Source organism: Sus scrofa, chromosome 16 (genome assembly GCF_054392235.1).
Source record: "Sus scrofa isolate SSC_HxYL_T2T_F1_AM1 chromosome 16, Sscrofa_HxYL_maternal_Yorkshire_Landrace_v2.0, whole genome shotgun sequence".
Lineage (NCBI taxonomy): Eukaryota > Metazoa > Chordata > Mammalia > Artiodactyla > Suidae > Sus > Sus scrofa.
The window spans coordinates 29672793-29693496 of NC_139398.1; the positions used below are offsets into that span (position 1 = coordinate 29672793).

A 20704-nucleotide genomic window follows, 5' to 3' on the forward strand; every position below is an offset into this window, starting at 1 on the left:
TGTGACCAGATGTGGTATTCACCTACTAAATGTGCAACAATTACATATTAAAAGTGATGAAAGAACTGGCCAAGAGGAGTCTATAATCTAGTGGCATGCAGAATATAATAAATCACGTGGAAATGCGGCAGTTGCCACCCAGTAGAAGAATACTGGCTTTTGGAAACAGATTTTACCTTAGAGATACCAAGTTTTTGTAAAATTGGGTTTTCGAAGTCCTCAAAACAAAGTTCTCAAAGTCAAAAGAAAAGCAAAAATGTGTTTATTGGGAACTAAGAACCAATAATAGTAACACTATCTTAAATGTGGAGGGCACTTTATAAAACACGTGCTTTTATCGTGTGTTTACGCAAGAATTAACATAGTATTTGTATATAGTCTCTATTTAGTTCTTCACAACAGCCTTATTCTGTGGCTCTATTAGCCTCATTTCCTGATAAGGATACTGGTGCGGGGAGGTTAACTGAGTCTCATGTGATCTTATATTGGGTGAGTGAGAGAGAAGGATCAAGGCCCACACTTGGCATCCTGGTATGGTGCCCCCTGCACTGTGCCAGGCAGCTAACCATGGCTGCCCTGGAGCAGATTGGATGGGCAGTGACACTGGTTTTGCTACTCATGAGTTAATGAAATAGCTTTTTAAGAGCTCTCTTCAGTCATTAGAATTTGCCAATGGAGAGTTAAAACTTTCCCCAGTGGCTCTTTCTGTGTAATCAGGGTTTCAACGTTTTCTTAGCATATCACATTACACAAATCATGGAGTGCTCTTGTTTTACACTTCTTACTGCGTTTGTCTCACTTCTAAGCAATTTCCTCCTCATTTGCATTCATCTTGTATTATTTCTGTCAAATTGCTTTCAAGGCTACTAATTGTATAAATAATATTCTCTTCCTCAAACTCTATTAACTAGCGTTAGCTGTGTGGCACTGGACAGAGTTTATCTCTCAAAACAAGGAGGTTGCACAGAATAATCTATACACCTCTTCTCGAGAAACACTACAAACTCTGGAGCCTCAGTTTTCTTGACTCTGCAGTGATGGATTGATTCTGTTAGCTCATGTTTCCCAAAATGTGTTTCTTGGAAAACTGTTTTGGGGAATATCAATATGAATCACACTCAAAAAAGTATTCATTACATAAGAAAGTTCTAGAAGGCCAGATTAAATGATATTTGGTACAGATTTGGACGATAGGCACTCATATCCTTTCCTATGTTAGTGGGCACTGGGCAACTCCAAGAAAGAAGGAAATATAAAATATTTCCCCAAACTCTTGGGCCAGGGAACTCTTTTTCCTTAGCATTTTAAAGAAATGATATTCCATGGGACACTTTTAGAAAGGGTGGGTTACATATTTTAAAAGTACCTTTTTGTCCTATTTTCAGTTGTGTTTGTGGCACTACTCCGAACATTCCATGCAGTATTAAATCACTTATATCTGGAATCTAATATACAGCACAAATGAGCCTTTCCACAGAAAAGAAAATCATGGACTTGGAGAATAGACTTGTGGTTGCCAAGGGGGAGGGAATGGGATGGATGGGGTGCTTGGGGTTAGTAGATGCAGACTGTTGCCTTTGGAGTGGATTAGCAATGAGATTCTGCTGTGTAGTACTGGGAACTATGTCACATCACTTATGATGGAGCATGATAATGTGACAAAAAAGAATGTATATATCTATGTGTAATTGGGTCACCAAGCTGCACAGTAGAAAATTGACAGAACACTGTAAACCAGCTATACTGGAAAAAAATAAAAATCATTATACCAAAAAAAAAAAAAAAAAAAAAAGAGGATATGGAGTTGGTTTACCTGTTGCTATATTGCCATTACTGTGGTAACATGGCCCATACTCTGCTCAGAGAGAGTTGAAATTAGGTAGAAATTGTTACCAAGCAGAACTTGGTTCTGCTCACCTGCTGCACAACAAAGACAATTTAATGACACTGGGTTGTAATGAAGGAAAGTACAGCATTTATTGCAGGCACCAAGCAAGGAGAGCAGGCACCTCATGCTCAAAAGACCCAAACTCCCCACTGGCTTTCAGAGAGTTTTTAAAGGCAACATTTTGGGTGAGGATTGCAGCTCATGGACTGTCTTTTGATTGGTTGGTGGAAACAGGGTGATGTTTTGGGAATCTTAAGTCAACCTTCTGATTCCAACCAATCTGGGGTCTACATGCTTGTGTAGCATGTAATTGCCATCCTCCACCTTGTATTTCTGCAGAACTCAAAAATATGTGTCCAATTGTTACATATTTTCCTTCAGGAGGAACTTGGACTCTTCTATCACTGAGCTATTTGCTTTTCCTTTGTTTCTGCATTCCCTCACTTCCTTAATTAGTAACTGCTTGAGTCTGCTCTTTGGAACTCAGTAAAGGCCTAGGAAACTAAAGCCTTTCTCTACAAACAAGAAACAGGGGATACAGTGGGGCTTTTGTACCCAGGAGGCCACGCAGGGTCCCTGCATGGTTTCAAGAGTAGCAGCCTTCCCACTAAAACTAACTTGTCTGGATGTGGATGATGCTTACAACTGAGGTCTAAAAATAGGTCTCTTTGATAAAAAGCACTTTTTTACAAACATTTGTGAATAAGGTTAGATTATCTGAAGACCTGTGAGATACTGACTAAACATTTGCTATGGTGGAAAAAAAGAGAACTAAGGAAACAAGAGGGAAATCAACAGGGTAGAAATAAAGTTCAGGATAAGTAACATGGGCTACTTTTCCAAGTTAGGATCATCCTCTTCACCTCAGTGGTATCTTCACATTCCATAATTCAACCTTTACTCCAGACCCATTTCCCTGGCTATTTGTCTTATCAGGGCCTCTGCTTGATTACCTTCAGGAGCAGGGAATCTACTACTTTTTAAGATGAGCTTTTCTCATATTAAACTAAAATATGTGTTGAATATTCTTATTTCAAGTGATCTTGTAAATTACCCAGTCGGGGGATTTCAAGGCATTGTCTTTGGCAGCACTCAATATATTTCTCAAACAAAAGTTCTTCCCATTGTGGCTCATTGTGGCAAGGACCTGACATAGTCTCCATGAGGATGCAGGTTTGATCCCTGGCCTTGCTCACTGGGTTAAGGATCTGGCATTGCTGCCAGCTATGGCATAAATCAGAGATGCCTCTCGGATCTATGGTCTGTGGCTGTGGTGTAGGCTGGTAGCTACAGCTCCGATTCGACTCCTAGCCTGGGAACTTCCATAAAAAGAAAAAGAAAAAAAAAATATTTCTCAAACATTTCCAGTTGAAGTTCATAAGGAAACAAAAAAAATTCACATTATCCTGGAAAATTGATTACAATCTCCATCACATTAGAAGCAAGCAGATTGACTTGCTTCCCTAAAGTCACCAAGATGGTTAAGTGTAGAGGCAGAATGCACTCAGGTCTCTCCGATTCAAAAATCAAACTCCTTTTCTCAATAGTATACTGCTTCTCTAGTGTGTCTGTGTACATAAAAGTGAAGAGGAGAGTATATTATAGAATCTGAAAGCTGTAGTGAAGATAGGAAAATAGTGAAAAGAGTTTCATTCTTGCCAGGCTAATACATCCTGGAGCATCTTGCTATTGCCCTGAACTTTCTTTTTACATTCTTCAAAATAAGGACTACTAAATTTTATTCAAACTCTGTTCCAGTTCTGGAAATTTCTGTGATTATAAGGAAATGTGGTCATTAACGAATGGCATTTACTATCAAAAATTTAAGTAAATAGTAAAAGGAAAAAATCTGCAACCCTTAGAAAGATTTGAATGAAAGTTAAGAAAGCATTGCATCATAAAAACAAAGTTTAATATCAGATGCTTGACTTTTACTTTCTTTAATTTTTTTTCTACCCCAGTTACACTCAGACCAGGATAGAGGGGATGGATCACTTAAATACATCCTTTCAGGAGATGGAGCAGGAGATCTCTTCATTATCAATGAAAACACAGGGGATATACAGGCCACAAGGAGGCTGGACAGGGAAGAAAAACCTGTTTACATCCTTCGAGCTCAGGCTATAAACAGAAAAACAGGGAGACCGGTGGAGCCCGAGTCTGAATTCATCATCAAGATCCATGACATCAACGACAATGAACCAATATTCACCAAGGAGGTTTACACAGCCACTGTTCCCGAAATGTCTGATGTCGGTGAGTGAAATGTGATTCAACCATTTCCTCTGGTGCATCCACTGGGTAATGAATCCTATGAATGAAATTTACTGAGTTGAATGAACTTGGATGCCAAATTCTAAAAGCGTTGTATTTCAAACAATCCATGTATGTCCTTTTTGTCAGTGCCCCATTGTCTCCTAATATTACGCCAGTCTTATTATTTTTAGGAAAACAGCATTTCCTCTAGTGATTAGGATATGAAAAGTGGCAGAGTGAGAGGGGAAGGGAGGATTTACTATTTCTTCTACTGCCTCTCCCACTCTAAATTCCCACTTTATTTCTTGGACTGAAAGAGAGCTCTCTCTACTTCTCTTAGCCCATACTGGTAATAGGCTCCGGGTAAGGATCTCCCCAATGGAAAACAAGAGCTTGAATTTACAGTCCAGACTGAAGAGTAATTATATTTGAGAGAAAGAGAGAAACTCAAAACTTTTTTAAAATCCATAAAAAATATGCAGATGATATCTAGAGGATATATTCTTTACAAAGTGGTGGAAATTAATGAGACCTTCATGACATTAATATGGTAAGTTAATATTTTATGCACAATTCTACTACCAATTTTAAAGTTATTATGTGCCCTTTAATTTGCTTAGATTAGGAAAAGGTAAATAGGGTTTAAATTAAGAAAAAAAAATCCTACCGACATCTCTGTTAGCCACATTAAAACACTTCAGGGGAGATAGCGACAAATTTTAAACTACTTCTATAAAGGGTTATTTTAAGTTTCATTCAGTGTCAAATTCAAAGGAACTAAATTACATAATAAAAACATTTCTATAATTCTTTGAGTCAGATATCAGAGACATTTCAGTTCAGTTTTTTAAGACTTGGAAAATACCTAATCCACGGAAGTGATTATGAAACATCCAAATTTTTCTCATAAAGAAGTTGCCGTCACATTACTTGAAGTCATTTTGTTTTGTTACAAAAATCACAAACCATTACCAAAGTTAAGAGGAGGATTAGAATTTTTTTTGGAAGAAGATTTTTCAAGAAAAATATTTCTGGAAAAATATTTCAGGAAAAATATTTACAAAGTGGTGGAAATTATGAGAACTTCATGACATTAATGTGGTAAGTGAATATTTAAAGGGTAAAGGGTGGGAATTAATAAAGGATGGTCTCTTCCTGAGCAGCACACAGGGCAAGTGTAATCTGATGTGCAACGAGTAACTGCATGACCATAGGGGGCGCCATTTACTTTTGAAGCTATTGTAGGTTTAAATATGTTTTATAAATATTTGGGAGTAGCTGGCAATAACACGTCTTGAGAAAGAGAAGATTTTTTTCTAATTGGTACACAGGCACTGTTATGTTGATATTCATCATTATCATAAATTCACATCATTATTGTGATAGTAAAGGCATCTCAAAGGAATTACATAAAGGTAATGGGACAACAGCAGGGTGGTATAAATGAACTTTGGTGTCAAAGAGACCTGAGTTTGTCTCTACTAATAAACACCAATGTGGCTTTGGGCAAATAAATGTCTTGTTCTCTCTGATCTCCCAGTTCCATATCTATAAAAAAGAAATAATAAATATCAACTCCTAAATCTTTATTAGAAGGATGAAAGGAGAGGGAGATCCCATTGCAGTGCAGCGGGAATGAATCCAGCTAGTATCCATGAGGATTCAGGTTCAAGCCCTGACCTTGCTCAGTGGGTAGGGGATCCAGTGTTGCTGTGAGCTGTGGTGTGGGTTGCAGACATGCCTTGGATCCTGTGGCTGTGATGTAGGCTGGTGGCTGTAGCTCCGATTCAGTCCCTAGCCTGGGAACTTCCATATGCCCCAGTTCTGTGTGGACCTAAAAAGTAAAAAAAAAAAAAAAAAAAAAGAAGGATAAAAGGAGAAAACAAGTGCAGAGCCCCCAGTACCGCATCTGGCAACTAATAGGCACTTGAAATATCCAGATAATCATATTCTAAAAGCAATCAAATTCCATATTGATGTCCCTTCCCAAATTACAAGGATGAGTGCTCTATCGCTGCATCAACATGCTACATCCAGAACATTCAATCTAACACAGTACAGTTTATTTGTTCAATAATTGGAACTGGTTAGATATTTCTAAAGCAATGTAAAATTCTAATATTCCCTAAATGTGACTTCTCTGCCCTGTTTATGGACAGCAGAATCCTAGCAGTATGCTCACTCTTGATCTAATATGAATACCAAAAGTCAGCCATAAAATGATCTTCCCGTCTTGGAAGTCACAGACCCCTTAAAGAATCAGATAAAATCTACAGACCACCTCCTCAGTGTAATATGCACATTGGCATACACATAAAAATTTGCATAGAATTTCACAGTGGTTAGGGATACCTTGAAGGTCGTTATCAACAGTGGTCTCTAAAATAAGAATGCCCATCTAAAAACGTCATAGCTTTCTTTGTACATTTAATTACAGTCATCTTCTGGAATTAAAAATTCCAGATATTTATCCTGTGTTGTTCCAATTAATTCTTTTTTTTTTTTTTTTTTTTTTGTCTTTTTAGGGCCACACCTGTGGCATATGGAGGTTCCCAGTTTAGGGGTTGAATCGGAGCTGTAGCCTCTGGCCTACACCACAGCAACATCAGATCCTTGCCACATCTGACTGTGACCTATGGCACAGCTCATGGCAACAGCAGATCCTTAACCCATGATCGAGGCCAGGGATCAAACCTGTGTCCTCATGGATGCTAGTCAGATTCTGCTGAGCCATGGTGGGAACTCCCAATCAATTCTTTATTTAATTCAAAACCACTTCTCTGGAGTTCCCGTTGTGACTTAGTGCTTAACGAATCTGACTAGGAACCATGGGGTTGCAGGTTCAATCCCTGGCCTCGATCAGTGGGTTAAGGATCCAGCATTGCCATGAGCTGTGGTGGAGGTTGCAGACGTGGCTCAGATCCCACGTTGCTGTGACTCTGGCATAGGCTGGCAGCTACAGCTCTGATTAGACCCCCTAGCCTGGGAACTTCCATATGTCACAGGTGCAGCCCTAAAAAGACCAAAAAAAAAAAAAAAAAGAAAAACCACTTCTCTTAAAGTTCAAAGTCTTTCAACCTCTTAGAATTATCAGATAGATTTATCTCTTAGGATGCTTTTATTTGCAAGTAACAGAAAATCCAATTCAGATTACTTCAAACAGTAGAAGTGTTTATTGGTCACATTCCTTAGGTCTACAAATAAAACGGACTTTGAACATGGTTTGATCTGGGTTCTTGCTATTTCTCTGTAATTTTCTGTCCTATGCCGCTTTGTCTTCAGGCTGGCATTGCTAAGACCACAAAATAGCTACTGCATTTTCAGGCTCTGCATCGGCACATTATAGTCCAAGAATAAAAGCACCTAGGACACAGCAAATTTCCAGCAAAATCACAAAAGACCCTCTGATCAAACTAATCCTTATAGAAAAGATAGTGCGAGATGCCAATGGATGTAGGCCTAGATAACTTGAATCACCATAGCAAGAATCCAGTCAAATTTCATCCTTGGAGATGGGGTGGAATCAGTTCTACCCAAAGTCATGGTCATTCCTGTACTTGCTTTAACCTAATCCTTACGATATTTATGTATGTTGATCACGTTCCTTCAGAGTGAGGTATCCAAGGCTTCTTAGCCTAGCATCCTACTGTTTCTCCACTTTCTTGCCGTGACAGTTTTGTGTAGAAGTCAGATTGTGTTTTCTCCTCATGTGTGTGTATCAAGGATCTGCAATGAACCTTTAATTTCTTTTCAATTCATGCTTCTCTCATTACAGGCACATTTGTTGTCCAAGTCACTGCAACCGATGCTGATGACCCGACATACGGGAACAGTGCTAAAGTTGTCTATAGCATCCTCCAGGGACAGCCCTATTTTTCAGTTGAATCAGAAACAGGTTAGAATTCCTTTTGCATCTTCTTCTTACAATCTGTAATTTTAGTTGACATGCTCAGCTGAGCTAGCATATTTTTAAATAAAACAATCAGTGTGATTGAATGTTCTTAGATTCGTCTCCCAAACACCAGTGATATATTTGTAAACATGACATCCAGATCGTTTTAATCAAGAAATCTGACAATGGCTCTTTTATCCACCCATGTTTTCACAAGGCAGATTCAGAAAAATCACGCATTGCTTTATTTTTTTTTTTTTCCTCCAGTTGGAGGTAAAGCTGAAAGGCCAACCCCTTCTGATAGCCAGCAGGGCTGTTGACACATATTCTGATTCTTCTTTTTTCTAGTTATTTGGTAGGATGGCATTTCTCTACCCTGCCCTGAAGCTATATGGAACCACATGATTTATTTGGGACAATAAAATGTGACAGTGAGATGAGTCATTTCCAAGCAGAACTTCTAGACCTGGTGGACAATCTTGCACCATGTTCCCTTCCTCTTGCCACAGTGGTCAGGATGGAAACCAGTATTGAGTAGGTCTCCAGCCTGAATGTCTAAGGATTGTCCTGAGCAGGGCTTCTTACTGGCCTGCACAGAGCACTTTAGCTGCGTTAAGCCACTTAGCTTTTCCATTGCCTAGCTTATCCTGATACTGCCCTAAAAAACAAAGTGGATTGCCTGAGTGGAATCCTTTTCTCAACATCTCATTTTTCTGCCCTGTCTCCACAATGTAGCATTGTGTCTTATGATGAATTGTTTTTTAGTAAATATCATGGACACTGTGCAGTAAATTCTACACATATTTTTGCTATCACCACAGGAGTCAAGTTCCTTTTATACAAATTTCAAGTATCCATTATTGTTAGTAGAAATCAAAACTTTCTAGGTTACTATATCCAGTTAGAAATCATGTAAGAGGTGCAGTGAACTTGGAAAGAATCCCAAGGAGAAAGAAAATGTTGAGTTTAAAAACAATGAGGATGAAAAATTAGAATTATTCAACTTAAAGGACAAAAGGCTAAGGTGATCTCCCATATTTAAATACAGAAGTACTATTATTTGGAGAACAGAAAGCAGCCTCACTTTCACTGAAGCCGGCACTAGAGTAATAAAATTGACCTGTTGTCTGAGGTATTCTTGTTAAAAATTTAAAAAAAGATATTTTCAGCTTCATTAGTTGTTCAGCACTGGACTGTGATACCAGAGAAGGTTATAAAGGCCTTCTCTAGGGATTTTTGAAAGAATGTTGTTAATTTAAGCATAAGGCTTACATAAAAATTAGGCAAACTTTCAGAAGTCCTTTCAATTATTATTTTATAACTACTTAACAATAGAGATAAATTTTACCTAACTTAAGCATGTCGGTCAACTGCTGGGAACTCTTAAACTAATGTTCACATCAGCTTTAGGGAAAAATTCTCTAGGATCATACAGGATGATCATTATAAGAGAACTGATGCTGTGTTTTCACATAAGGCCATAGTTTTGTGGTTTTGAAGATCCTCAGAACATTCACTATGTTGGGTATATTAGATGAGCAATTAGCCAATTTAGTAAAGTGAAACTCAAGAGTCAGTTTAAAAAAAAAAAAAAAAAAAAAAAAGGAGTTCTTGTTGTAGCTACATTTTCTCTTGTGAGGATGCAAGTCAGATCCCTGGCCTTGCTCAATGGGTTACTGGGTTAAGGATCCAGCATTGCTGCAAGCTACAGCATAGGTCACAGATGTGGCTTGGATCCAGTGTTGCCATGGCTGTGGGGTAGGCCTGCAGCTGCAGCTAGTGTTCAACCTCTAGCCCTGGAAATTCTGTGTGCTATAGGTGTGGCCATAAAAAGGAAAAAAGAAAAAAAAAAAAGAGTCAGTTCAAGCCTATGACTTTCTTAACAATTTTCTCGTAATACACCTTAGTGTCTTTTATCAAGCAGCTATAGTAGTATACCATTGTGCTCCACACCAAGTTATACTTTGTTGTATCATCTTATAACACTTAATATTTATCATACTAACAGTCTGCACTATTGCAGGGTGTGACTCATACTTACTTTCATTCTCCTTGCTTCATAAGTGTGTATTTTAATGTATCTACCTCCCCTATGTGGTTTTAATTTCCTTCAGTACAAAGACTACCTATAATCAGTCATCTTTATGGTCAACCATGACGTGTGCATAGTGTTATGCATATTGCGGGTGACAGTCTATGTTTGCATAAATAAATGATTCTATAAAGTATTTTTATTACATCCCTTTCCACTTCTGAAATTTACATCCATAGGTATCATCAAGACAGCCTTGCTCAACATGGATCGAGAAAACAGGGAGCAGTACCAAGTGGTGATTCAAGCCAAGGATATGGGCGGCCAGATGGGGGGATTATCTGGGACCACCACAGTGAACATCACGCTGACAGACGTCAATGACAACCCTCCCCGGTTCCCCCAGAGTAGGCACACCTGATTGACTGTGTTTACTTTTGTAAAACTATAACTTTAAGAATGATATTTATTTTCTGCTGTTGTTATTAATTGGCAAAGTTATTTAGCTTAGTAAGAACTGGCACTTTTGTTAAAAATAAGTTGAAAACACTTGTGCTCGGTAGATCTGGTGATTAGCTTATTGGTGATTAGCTGAGTGATGGTCCAATGTGGCTGCTATTGTTAAGCAACAGCATTGTTTTATTTTTCCTTTTTTTAAAAAAGACTACCACACACATAAATATGCTTGGGCAGAACATATGTATACAAGCATGCTGCTATTTGTTAGGAAAAATGTGATTTTGTATTTTCCGAATTTAATCAGGCATGTAATCTCTTTTAAGTCCTCAGAGGCTTTGTAAGGGGAGGGTTTATCATTTTACTGTTTCTAAAAATATAACCATGGAAATAACTCTACACTCCATCCATTTGTAGTCATAAATAGTTTTCTACATTATGGTTAATCGAGATACCAAAAGTTGTCTCTACAATCTTTAATACTCATGATTAGTTAAGAAGGAAGACAAAGGAGAAACCACCTTTACAAATGCCCACTCTGTCTCAAGCAGGCCACTGGACCCTTTCACGTAGAGACATCAAGTGGGTACAGGTTTTAGTGGAATTTTTCTTCTAGGATCAAAATTCCTTTTTGACCATGATCCCTTAAGAAAAAAAACGACTTGAATCCTGTCTTGCAGGAGAAAAGAGCTACCATCATTAAAGAGAAAACCCACTTATTCAAGCTTGGCCTTTTTTAAAGGTCTTCTTTTATAATGGAGATACACATGGATTAACATAGTTTTATTTTCTCTACTTTTTTCAAGTATTTCGTCACAGTTAGCTAAATGCAAAAACAGAATAGCTAACTAATTTCTGGTTTAAGAGGTAGAAGAAAGGCTTTATGAACCCCAAAATATCCCCCACAAAGGATATTTTGGGGGATGAAAATATCAGAATCACCAACACTTTTCACCAAAATCTCCTGTTCCATTTAAGGATGCCTTGGGAAAGGATAAGAAAAGGATTTATGAGCGTTCCCTCTGGGCTCAGTGGGTTAAGAACCTGATATAGTATCCATGAAGATGTGGGCTCCATCCCTGGCCTCACTCAGTGGGGTGCTGCAAGCTGCTGTCTAGGTCGTAGATGTGGGTCAGATCTGGCAATGTTTTGGCTGTGGTAGGCCAGCAGCTGCAGTTCCGATTCGACCCTTAGCCTAGAAACTTCCATATGCTGCAGGTTTAGCTGTAAAAAGAAAAAAGAAAGAAAAGGATTTACATGTATCACAGGAACTTTCCCCTCTCTGCCCTCTCCTAGGAGAGACTGTAATCACTCCGACAAGGGAAGGGAGGAGAGGATATGGACAGGGGTTGGAGGCACCCAAAATGGAAGCGGGATACACTAGAGAAAAATTTGACCTGTTTATCATTTTCCCAAGGATGAGTCCATCCTTTAATGGACTAAAGATGACTGAAGGACTGTATTTTAGTAGTGTCAGTCTAAATTTTTTTTCAAAACAATTTGTGTGAGTGGTTGGCAAAATGTAATGGATGAGAGAGAATAAGTTTTGTTTTTACTGTTTTATTTATTTATTTATTTATTTATTTATTTATTTGGTCCTAAGCACCTGCTGGCCTGGCAGACCTAAATGGAAACTCACATGTGATCTCCTTAAACAAATTTTCCAATGAGGATATAAGAAGAGTGTACGTCTATGAAATATGCTTTTGTTTTGCTTTTTTTTTTAGGCCTGCGCCCACGGCATATGGAGGTTCCTAGGCTAGGCGTTGAATCAGAACTACAGCTGCCAGGCCTATGCCACAGCCACAGCAACACCAGATTCGAACGCATCTTCGACCTACACCACAGCTCACAGCAATACTGGATCCTTAACCCACTGAGCAAGGCCAGGGATCGAACTCACAACCTCACAGTTCCTAGACAGAGTCATTCATTTCTGCTGCGCCACAATGGGAACTCAAAATGTGCTTTTAAAATTAGCAAAATAAATACAAGAATAGGAGAAATATATGCATAGAAAAAACTGTGATACAATTTCAAAGGAAAAAAAATGGTCAAAATTAGAAAAATTTAAGAGCTTTGTTTCTCAGTGTATTTATCTACATCCATAACTGCAGCTAGACCAGTTCTATGTACAAGTGAAAGAATCTCTACTTGGATACATTCTCCTAATTCCTGTAATATGTTTTAATCTTCAATTATTATCAGCAATGACAGAAAGAATTTATTTATTTATCTATCTATTTATCTTTTTAGGGCCACACCCTTGGCATATGGAGATTCCCAGGCTAGGGGTCCAATCATGGAGCTACAGCTGCCAGCCTATGCCGCGGCCACAGCAACACCAGCTGCATCTGCGACCTACACCACAGTTCATGGCAACATGGGGTCGTTAACCCCCCGATGGAGGCCATGGATCAAACCTGAGTCCTCATGGATACTTGTCAGCTTCGTTACCACTGAGCCACAATGGGAACTCCAGAAGAAAAAACTCTTTTAAAGAATACCTAGTAATCATCTTAAAGTCACAATTTCGGTTAGACTCTTTTCTGTTCTTTATGCTAGAATACGTTAACAGGGGGCTTCAATACCTTCTGCACCCTCCTCTAACAGTTCAGACTTTCTCACAATCACACCATAAACTTGGAAGCCTAGTTACAGGACAAGAAAAGTGTTTTCTGTTTGCCAAGCGACAGGTCATGAAATAGAAGAAATATTCTTAACAGTCATGCAAATGAAAACATAAGGAGACTAGGGCACCATTAATTATTTTAAAGAAAGCACAAATCTGGCTGCATCTGTGGTAATGTCTGAACGAACTGCTAGAAAATGGGTTTTGCTTTTATGATGATGGAGTGTAATTAGTCTGTGTTTGACTTATATCTGTCTGGTGATTAATAGGTACCTACCAGTTTAAAACCCCCGAATCCTCTCCACCGGGTACACCAATTGGCAGGATCAAAGCCAGTGATGCTGACATGGGAGAAAATGCTGAAATTGAGTACAGCATTACAGAGGGAGAGGGGCTGGACATGTTTGATGTCATCACCGATCAGGAAACCCAGGAAGGGATTATAACTGTCAAAAAGGTAATGCATTTTTTAAATACCATACAAATCAAGGCATTTACTTTGCTCTGGTCCTCAAGCAACTGGGGGCAATTACATCTCACAGGAACATTCCTCTCAAGCCCTGATTTATTAATTTTTTTTAAAGACCTAGCCTAATTATATTGAGAGCTCTCTGGTTGGCTTTCAGGGGTCCTCAATAATCTTATGCATTCATTAATTCCATGCTTTCAATAAATTTTTATTAAGAACTTCCTAAGTAAATAAATAACATAAACTAATGATACACATTAAAGTGCATGAACTAAATGCTGTAAATGAACAATAAATTAGAAAAACAGAGCCAGACACTGTTCCAGATGCTGGAGGTGCAATAGTACATTCAAAATGATGGTCTCTGCTCTGGTAGAACTGCTCTCAGAGACAAGAAAGCAAAGAAAGAGAGAAACATGTATAATTACAAATTCAGTTACATACTTTGAAGGAAAAGAGTAATACAAGCAGTGATAAAGATAGTTTGAATTAGAGAGAGAGATAGAAAGATCACAAAAATAAAGTACCAAAATTTCCTGCAAGCTCTAGGTACTTTTCGGAACACAACAAAGTTTTTATACTTTGAATTCCTATTTTCCCCCTATGTACTCATTCACTATTAACCCCCAAAATTGCCTGGCCCCATGGATCATTATACTAAAATATAGCAAAAATCAAAAGCCGTGGAGTTCCCATGATGGCTCAGCTGAAATGAACCCAACTGGTATCCATGAGGTTTCGGGTGTGATCCTTGGCCTTGTTCAGTGGGTTAAGGAGGCAGTGTTGCCATAAGCTGTGGTGTAGGTTGCAGCTCAGATCTGGTGTTGCTGGGGTTGTGGTGTAGGCAGGCAGCTGTAGCTCCGACTTAACCCCTAGCCTGGGAACTTGCATATACCATACCTGCAGCCCTTAAAAAAAAAAACCACCACTAACCTGTGTGTTTCAAAGCTAAAAATAATATTAATTTTGGTTACTTTTTTGAATTATTTCACTTTTATCATGTATGGTATAATATTTTCTCTCTCTTTTAGCATATTGTTATATTTGCTGGTAAATATAAGCATAGGTGGATGTAAATAAGAAAAATTTTCCTCGTAAGCTTTGGATTACATGTCTTAATATCTGGAAACACAATAAAACATGTTTAAGTGACATTCAGATCAATGTTTTATACTATAATATAATTAGAAAGCCCATTAGTGTGCATTAACCTTTTTAATTTTCTTGGTGCCTTATCAGATTCAAACTGAAATTTTGCCTAGCTGACTAAATCACATTCACTAACATCTTGATTAATTGTGTTTCTAGTGAGCCTTGTCATATTATCATCTAAAACTAAAAGTCAGCAATAAGCATTTGGGTTCACTATGTCTCCAGAAGCAGAAATACTTCTCCTCAAGACCTCTGACAACAATGATCATTACCTTCTTTGGCAAGTAGTTAGCTGGATGCCCTTATCAAGATATTACTTAGAATATTTTATCGCCTCATGCAAAAAAAAAAAAAAAAAAAAAAAAAAAAAAAAAAAAAAACCTGCCCTATTTTATTTTACCCCATTTTAATATATTTTGTCTGAATGAGGAGGAGGGAATTATGCTGCCAAGTTGTGGTTCTCCATCCTGGCTGCACAGTGGGGCGGTGTTTAAAAGTATCCATTGCCACCTCCACCCTGGATATTTTGGTTGAATATGGACAAATTTGAAACACTCATTTAGGTGTTCAGTTAAAGGTAGATGTGACAACATCTGACTCAATACGATTCACAGCATATTTGTCAACCTGCCCCTGATGTGGCTCCCTCTAGTCAAGTATGAAGACTTCCTCTTATTTTTGCTTTCTTAGGGCCACCCTCGTAGCATATGGAGGTTCCCAGGCTAGGGGTCTAATCAGAGCCATAGCTGCCTGCCTACACCACAGCCACAGCCATGCCAGATCCGAGCTGTGTCTGCGACCTACACCACAGCTCATGGCAACACCGGATTCTTAACCCACTGAGCAAGGCCAGGGATTGAGCCCGCAACCTCATGGTTGGTTCCTGGTTGGATTCGTTTCCACTGTGCCACAATGGGAACTCCCATGTGAGAATTTCTTTAAAGGGGTCCTGTAACAGACTCCTGCTTCTAGATTCCCTTCTCCTGCCCATCATAACCTGCATTCCAAGTGCATGATGTCAACTCACACTTTCATCAGGATTGTGGGGCATCTGAACTCCCATGTCTTTGCCCAATATCATGCTGTGTATCCATATCTCAGAGCAATATGATCACATTCATTTATCAGTGATTTGCACTAAAAATCGTTCATGTCTTGGCTTTCTGTGACTTGGCTGCTTTAAATATGTCACTTCTTCCTCCCCTCCTTCCCCTACAAGATCTTAGACTTTGAAAAGAAGAAAGTGTACACCCTCAAAGTGGAAGCCTCCAATCCTCACGTTGAACCCCGCTTTCTCTACCTGGGTCCATTCAAAGATTCAGCCACGGTTAGAATTATGGTGGAAGATGTAGACGAGCCCCCTGTCTTCAGCAAACTGGCCTACATCCTACAAATAAGAGAAGATGCTCAGATAAACACGACGATAGGTTCGGTCACAGCCCAAGATCCAGATGCTGCCAGGAATCCTGTCAAGTAAGTACACATCTGTGACCTGTCTCTTCCATAAGGTTGCTGGTTTATAGTCATATATTCACTTGTAAGTTGAAAAAGATGAATCCTTTTTTCCAATTAGTTGTATCTTCTTGAAAAACTAAAGTACCTTCACTCCCTTTATTCTCCTTGCTCAACATAGAATATTATTTTAGCAACTATATCAACCTAAAAAACTCAAAATTGGGGGGGGGGACATAAAATGTGCTAGAAATTCACTGCTTACATAGAAATGGCACAAAGTAATGCAGCTGAATGACCCGCGTCTTTTTTTTTTTTTAAGTTCTTAGACTTGTCAAAGATTAGAATGGAGAAAACATTGTGATTTTTAACAAACAAGGCACTGGACTTGAATGTCTATTATTCAAGTATGGAAGAACCTACTATGTAACAGGCAGAATTATGCTCCATTTGGATGCATAATTTTTTTCTTTTGCAGACATGGATAAAAACAACTGTCTCATGAGATACATCTGCAAAATCCTGGGGAAATTAATAGAGCTGAATCCAAATATATACTGTGTATGCAAGCTCTATTTTCCCTGTACTTTCCATAGTTGTAATCATGTTGTAAGAAAGCTTTGCTGCTCTTAGAGACCATCGATGCATAGATATGCTAGAATCTTACCATGAAAGCACTGTAGTCAACAGCTTCAAGCCTTTACCACTAGCTTAGTTGACTCACTGAGAAAATTGCTAAACCAGAATGTTTTTTGTTTAACATACTCCCCATAAAGAAAGTAAGCCGAACGAGAAGCTCTGCCATGTGCCAGACATGTTCTAGGCACCCGGGAGAGGACAGAGAACAGTATCAAGTCCTCACCTCATGGTGTTTACCTTCTAACTGGGGGAGACAGAAATAAGCAAAGGACAAATACCTGATATGCCAGGTGAAACCAAAGTATAAGCGGTAAAATAAGACAGAGTATTGGAGTTCCCATCGTGGCGCAGTGGAAAAGAATCCAACTAGGAACCATGAGGTTGCAGGTTCAATCCCTGGCCTCACTCACTGAGTTAGGATCTGGCGTTGCTGTGAGGTGAGCTGTGGTATAAGTCGCACAGATGTGGCTCAGATCTGGTGTGGCTGTGGCGTAGGCCGGCAGCTGTAGCTCTGAATAGACCCCTAGCCTGGGAACCTCCATGTGCCATGGGTGCAGCCCTGAAAAGACAAAAGACTGAATAAATAAATAAGACATAGTATGGAAACAAAGTACATCTGGGGTGCTATTTCAGACAGTGCAGTCAGGTAGAAAATCATTTGCGTAAGGTTTGGATGAAGTGAAGGGATGAACTATACAGCTCTCTGGGGGAAGAATGTGCAAGAAGAGGGAAAAGCAAGGGTAAGATCTGGTGTCAGAGTTTACTTGGGCTGCAGGAGTAGAGGCAGGTGGGACAAGACAGGGCTATTACATAGGTGGTGAGGGAGACAGGTCCTGCTGGGGCTTGTAGGCCCTGGTAACCTCAGGATTTTATTCTGATTGAGGCAAAAAGCCCCTGGAGAGCTTTGAGTGGAAGAGTTAACTAACCCAAAACTACTTTTTTAAGTGGTCACACTGACTGCTGCATGTTATTGCAGATGAAAGAGTTTGAGGCTCTAAGACAGTCTTTTTCTAGCTCTTTAGCCATCGAGGCCTTTGTTTAAAGGAAACCTCATGGCAGGTCCCACATCCAAAACACAAAAATGCCTGGCTTATCTTCAGGGAATAATTTTAAGCCTTTGGGAAAACAGACTCTGTTGTTTTATCATCCTATTGGAATATCTGTAGGCTTCTTCTTGAATTGGATGAGGGGCAACTCCAAAGAGCCACATGAGAGCTCTGTGGGTCAAGTGTTCTTCCATAGACATTTAACATTGTTTTTGTTTGTTTGTTTGTTTTGTGGTTGACAGAGTGAACCCAACCCACAGCAGTAACCCAAGCCACTGTGCTGACAGTACTGGGTCCTTAGCCCACTGTGCCTAACACTGTTAATATGGAAAATGAACGATGGCCTTTGTACATATAACACAAATAATCTTAAGTACTTTCACAACATTCTCTCACTCAGAGTTTCTTCTACTGTATAAGAAAAAAATCTTAGCAAGTCAATATCGAGCCTAATTTTAAAGGGTTTAACACTGAAGTTTATAAATATGAGCCTTGGTTACCTCTTTGATCAGTCAACATGTTTTTAATTGAAAGAGATAATGTCTTCTGGGAATTTAGGCTGTATTTTTATGTCTATTTTACTTGTTTTACCAAATACCACTTTTAACCATGGCATTTATTTTAAGTAGTTAGCTTGTCAGACTAGGTTGGCTGTCAGATAATTTTGAAGTTTTTTCTGCCAGCCTTCACTTGTACACATGGATTTCATATACAGATATAGATTTAAGGATAAAAATACACATAGATATATTGGTAAATAAGTGCATATTCCAGTGGTTTCTTTTATAGGATAAAACTGATTCTTATATTAGGAAAGTACAACCATGCCTAGTTTTTGGTTATTCAAGGCACAAATATTGAATAGCTGGGGCTAGACACCAGGTTAGGTGCACAACTAATACTAGAGAATTCTTCCCCCAAATATTGATTTGCCATTATGCAATCACAAGTCTTTAATTCTTTAACCACATAAAATAATTTTCCCAATAACTTTATATCACAAGTATCCTTTGATTTCCATGGAAGTCTTATAAAATGTTACTCTGATACTTATTTTGAAAAATTTACATGCAAACACTCTTCCTTTCCTGACCCATAAATCTCCCTTCACGATACATTAGAAGACAAATTATTGAATCGCAGAAAACAAGAAAGTTCTAGAGGGAAAAACAAGAGCTACCCAGCAGAATGATCTGCTATAATTCTGATCGATTGATTACCATTTTCCTTATCAATTACTATTACAATTAATGTGACTGGACAGTGAATTTTTAGATATAAATTGGAATCACTCTGGAAAGAAGAACAAAAAAAATGCAACTTTGTGTGCCTCAAATGAGGCATCTTTGCTAAACAATGTACACATTTTAGGTTTTCTGTTAATTTTTAAATCTTTCAATTAAGAAAAGAAAATAATATACAATTTTCATATTTCCAAAATAGTTACATTCTCTTTAAAATTGAAAGCTGCCTTTAACTAAAAATTCCTCACCTCTTACCCTTTATGTCAAAGTTTCGTGAAAAAATATGACTACTTGTAAAACTTAAAACTATAGCAGGAAGAAGAAACGAAAGAAGATTGCTACCATGTATAATTGTAACATCTTATAAAGGCAATAAGCAGCATGTCTTAGGCTTGACATTTTTCATGAGAGAAAAGATATATTTCTGGAAAATTATTAAATTCCTTATAAAGTCTATGAATACGGGAGATTTCCTCTTTGGTAATTATGTCCTATAAATATTTATCAGTCTCAATTTAAAAATGAAGAAAGATTATCAAGAAAGTTCAATGCTATTGGCTAAATTATTAGTTATGTATTTATTTATTTTTGCTTTTTAGGTCCACACCTGTGGCATATGTAAGTTCCCAGGCTAGGGATCAAATCAGAGCTGCAGCTGCCAGCCTACAACACAGCCATAGCAACATAGAATCCGAGCCATGTCTGCAATCTACACCACAGCTCATGGCAACACTGGAACCTTAACCCACTGGGCAAGGCCAGGGATCAAACCCAAGTCCCCATGGATACTAGTCAGGTTCATTACTGCTGAACCACAACAGAAACTCCTGGCTAAATTCTTAATAAATGTGGATTCATGACATAAATGGCAAAACAGTAGCTATTTCATCTGTTTCAACCTTTTTGATAATAAAACACTAGATTTATATAAACTGAAACTAATATTCTAATCCAGCTTGACATATATGTATCCATTGTGAACTTCATTAATTCTCTTTAAAATCAGGTTTAAATAGCCTATAATAATGGAATATCTTTTATTTAGACACATGTTAGATGACAAAATAGATTTTATTAAGATAACATATATTGTTTATTATTATTTAAGAGTAGTACTTTGAAACAAAATAATTAATTGAAATAAAATCTTGGAACATGGTACACTATTGCAAGTTAGTAATAAGAGTTTAAAGCATTCATGACTCCACCTGTGTATGACTAGTTAGGACATTTACTTAAAATGTATTTCTACTGAGCTGACCCTTTAAAATCCCCTATCATGGTATACATGTTATGCTGAAATGGGCAAGTGTTTGTTCCTTATGGCCCTAGCATATCAACTCTCTTTTGAGTTTTCTCTTTAATGCTTCCCTCTCTAAAACAGAGTGTATATATTTTCCCCTTACATATAGCTATTCCAAAAACTAGTAATAAATTATAAAAAATAGCAATTATCAAAAATATACTGGTCTTCCATCAGTTTCAGTGTTAAACATTTTATCCTTCTTGGGTTCTAAAACACCTCTTTGTGTTACTTGAATTCTCC

The 20704-nt window shown here is 38.2% G+C and overlaps 1 protein-coding gene across 7 annotated transcripts in view; it reads left to right on the plus strand.

Moving 5' to 3' along the window:
- CDH6 (cadherin 6) overlaps positions 1-20704 on the plus strand; it is a 245990-nt gene that overhangs the window by 207640 nt on the left and 17646 nt on the right. For all 7 annotated transcript variants that reach the window (XM_085002025.1, XM_085002024.1, XM_085002028.1 and 4 more), the window contains 5 exons: positions 3850-4144; positions 7920-8039; positions 10308-10475; positions 13426-13613; positions 15997-16250. In XM_085002025.1, the coding sequence (XP_084858151.1) occupies positions 3850-4144; positions 7920-8039; positions 10308-10475; positions 13426-13613; positions 15997-16250 (1025 nt within the window). The remainder of the gene's footprint in view (positions 1-3849; positions 4145-7919; positions 8040-10307; positions 10476-13425; positions 13614-15996; positions 16251-20704) is intronic.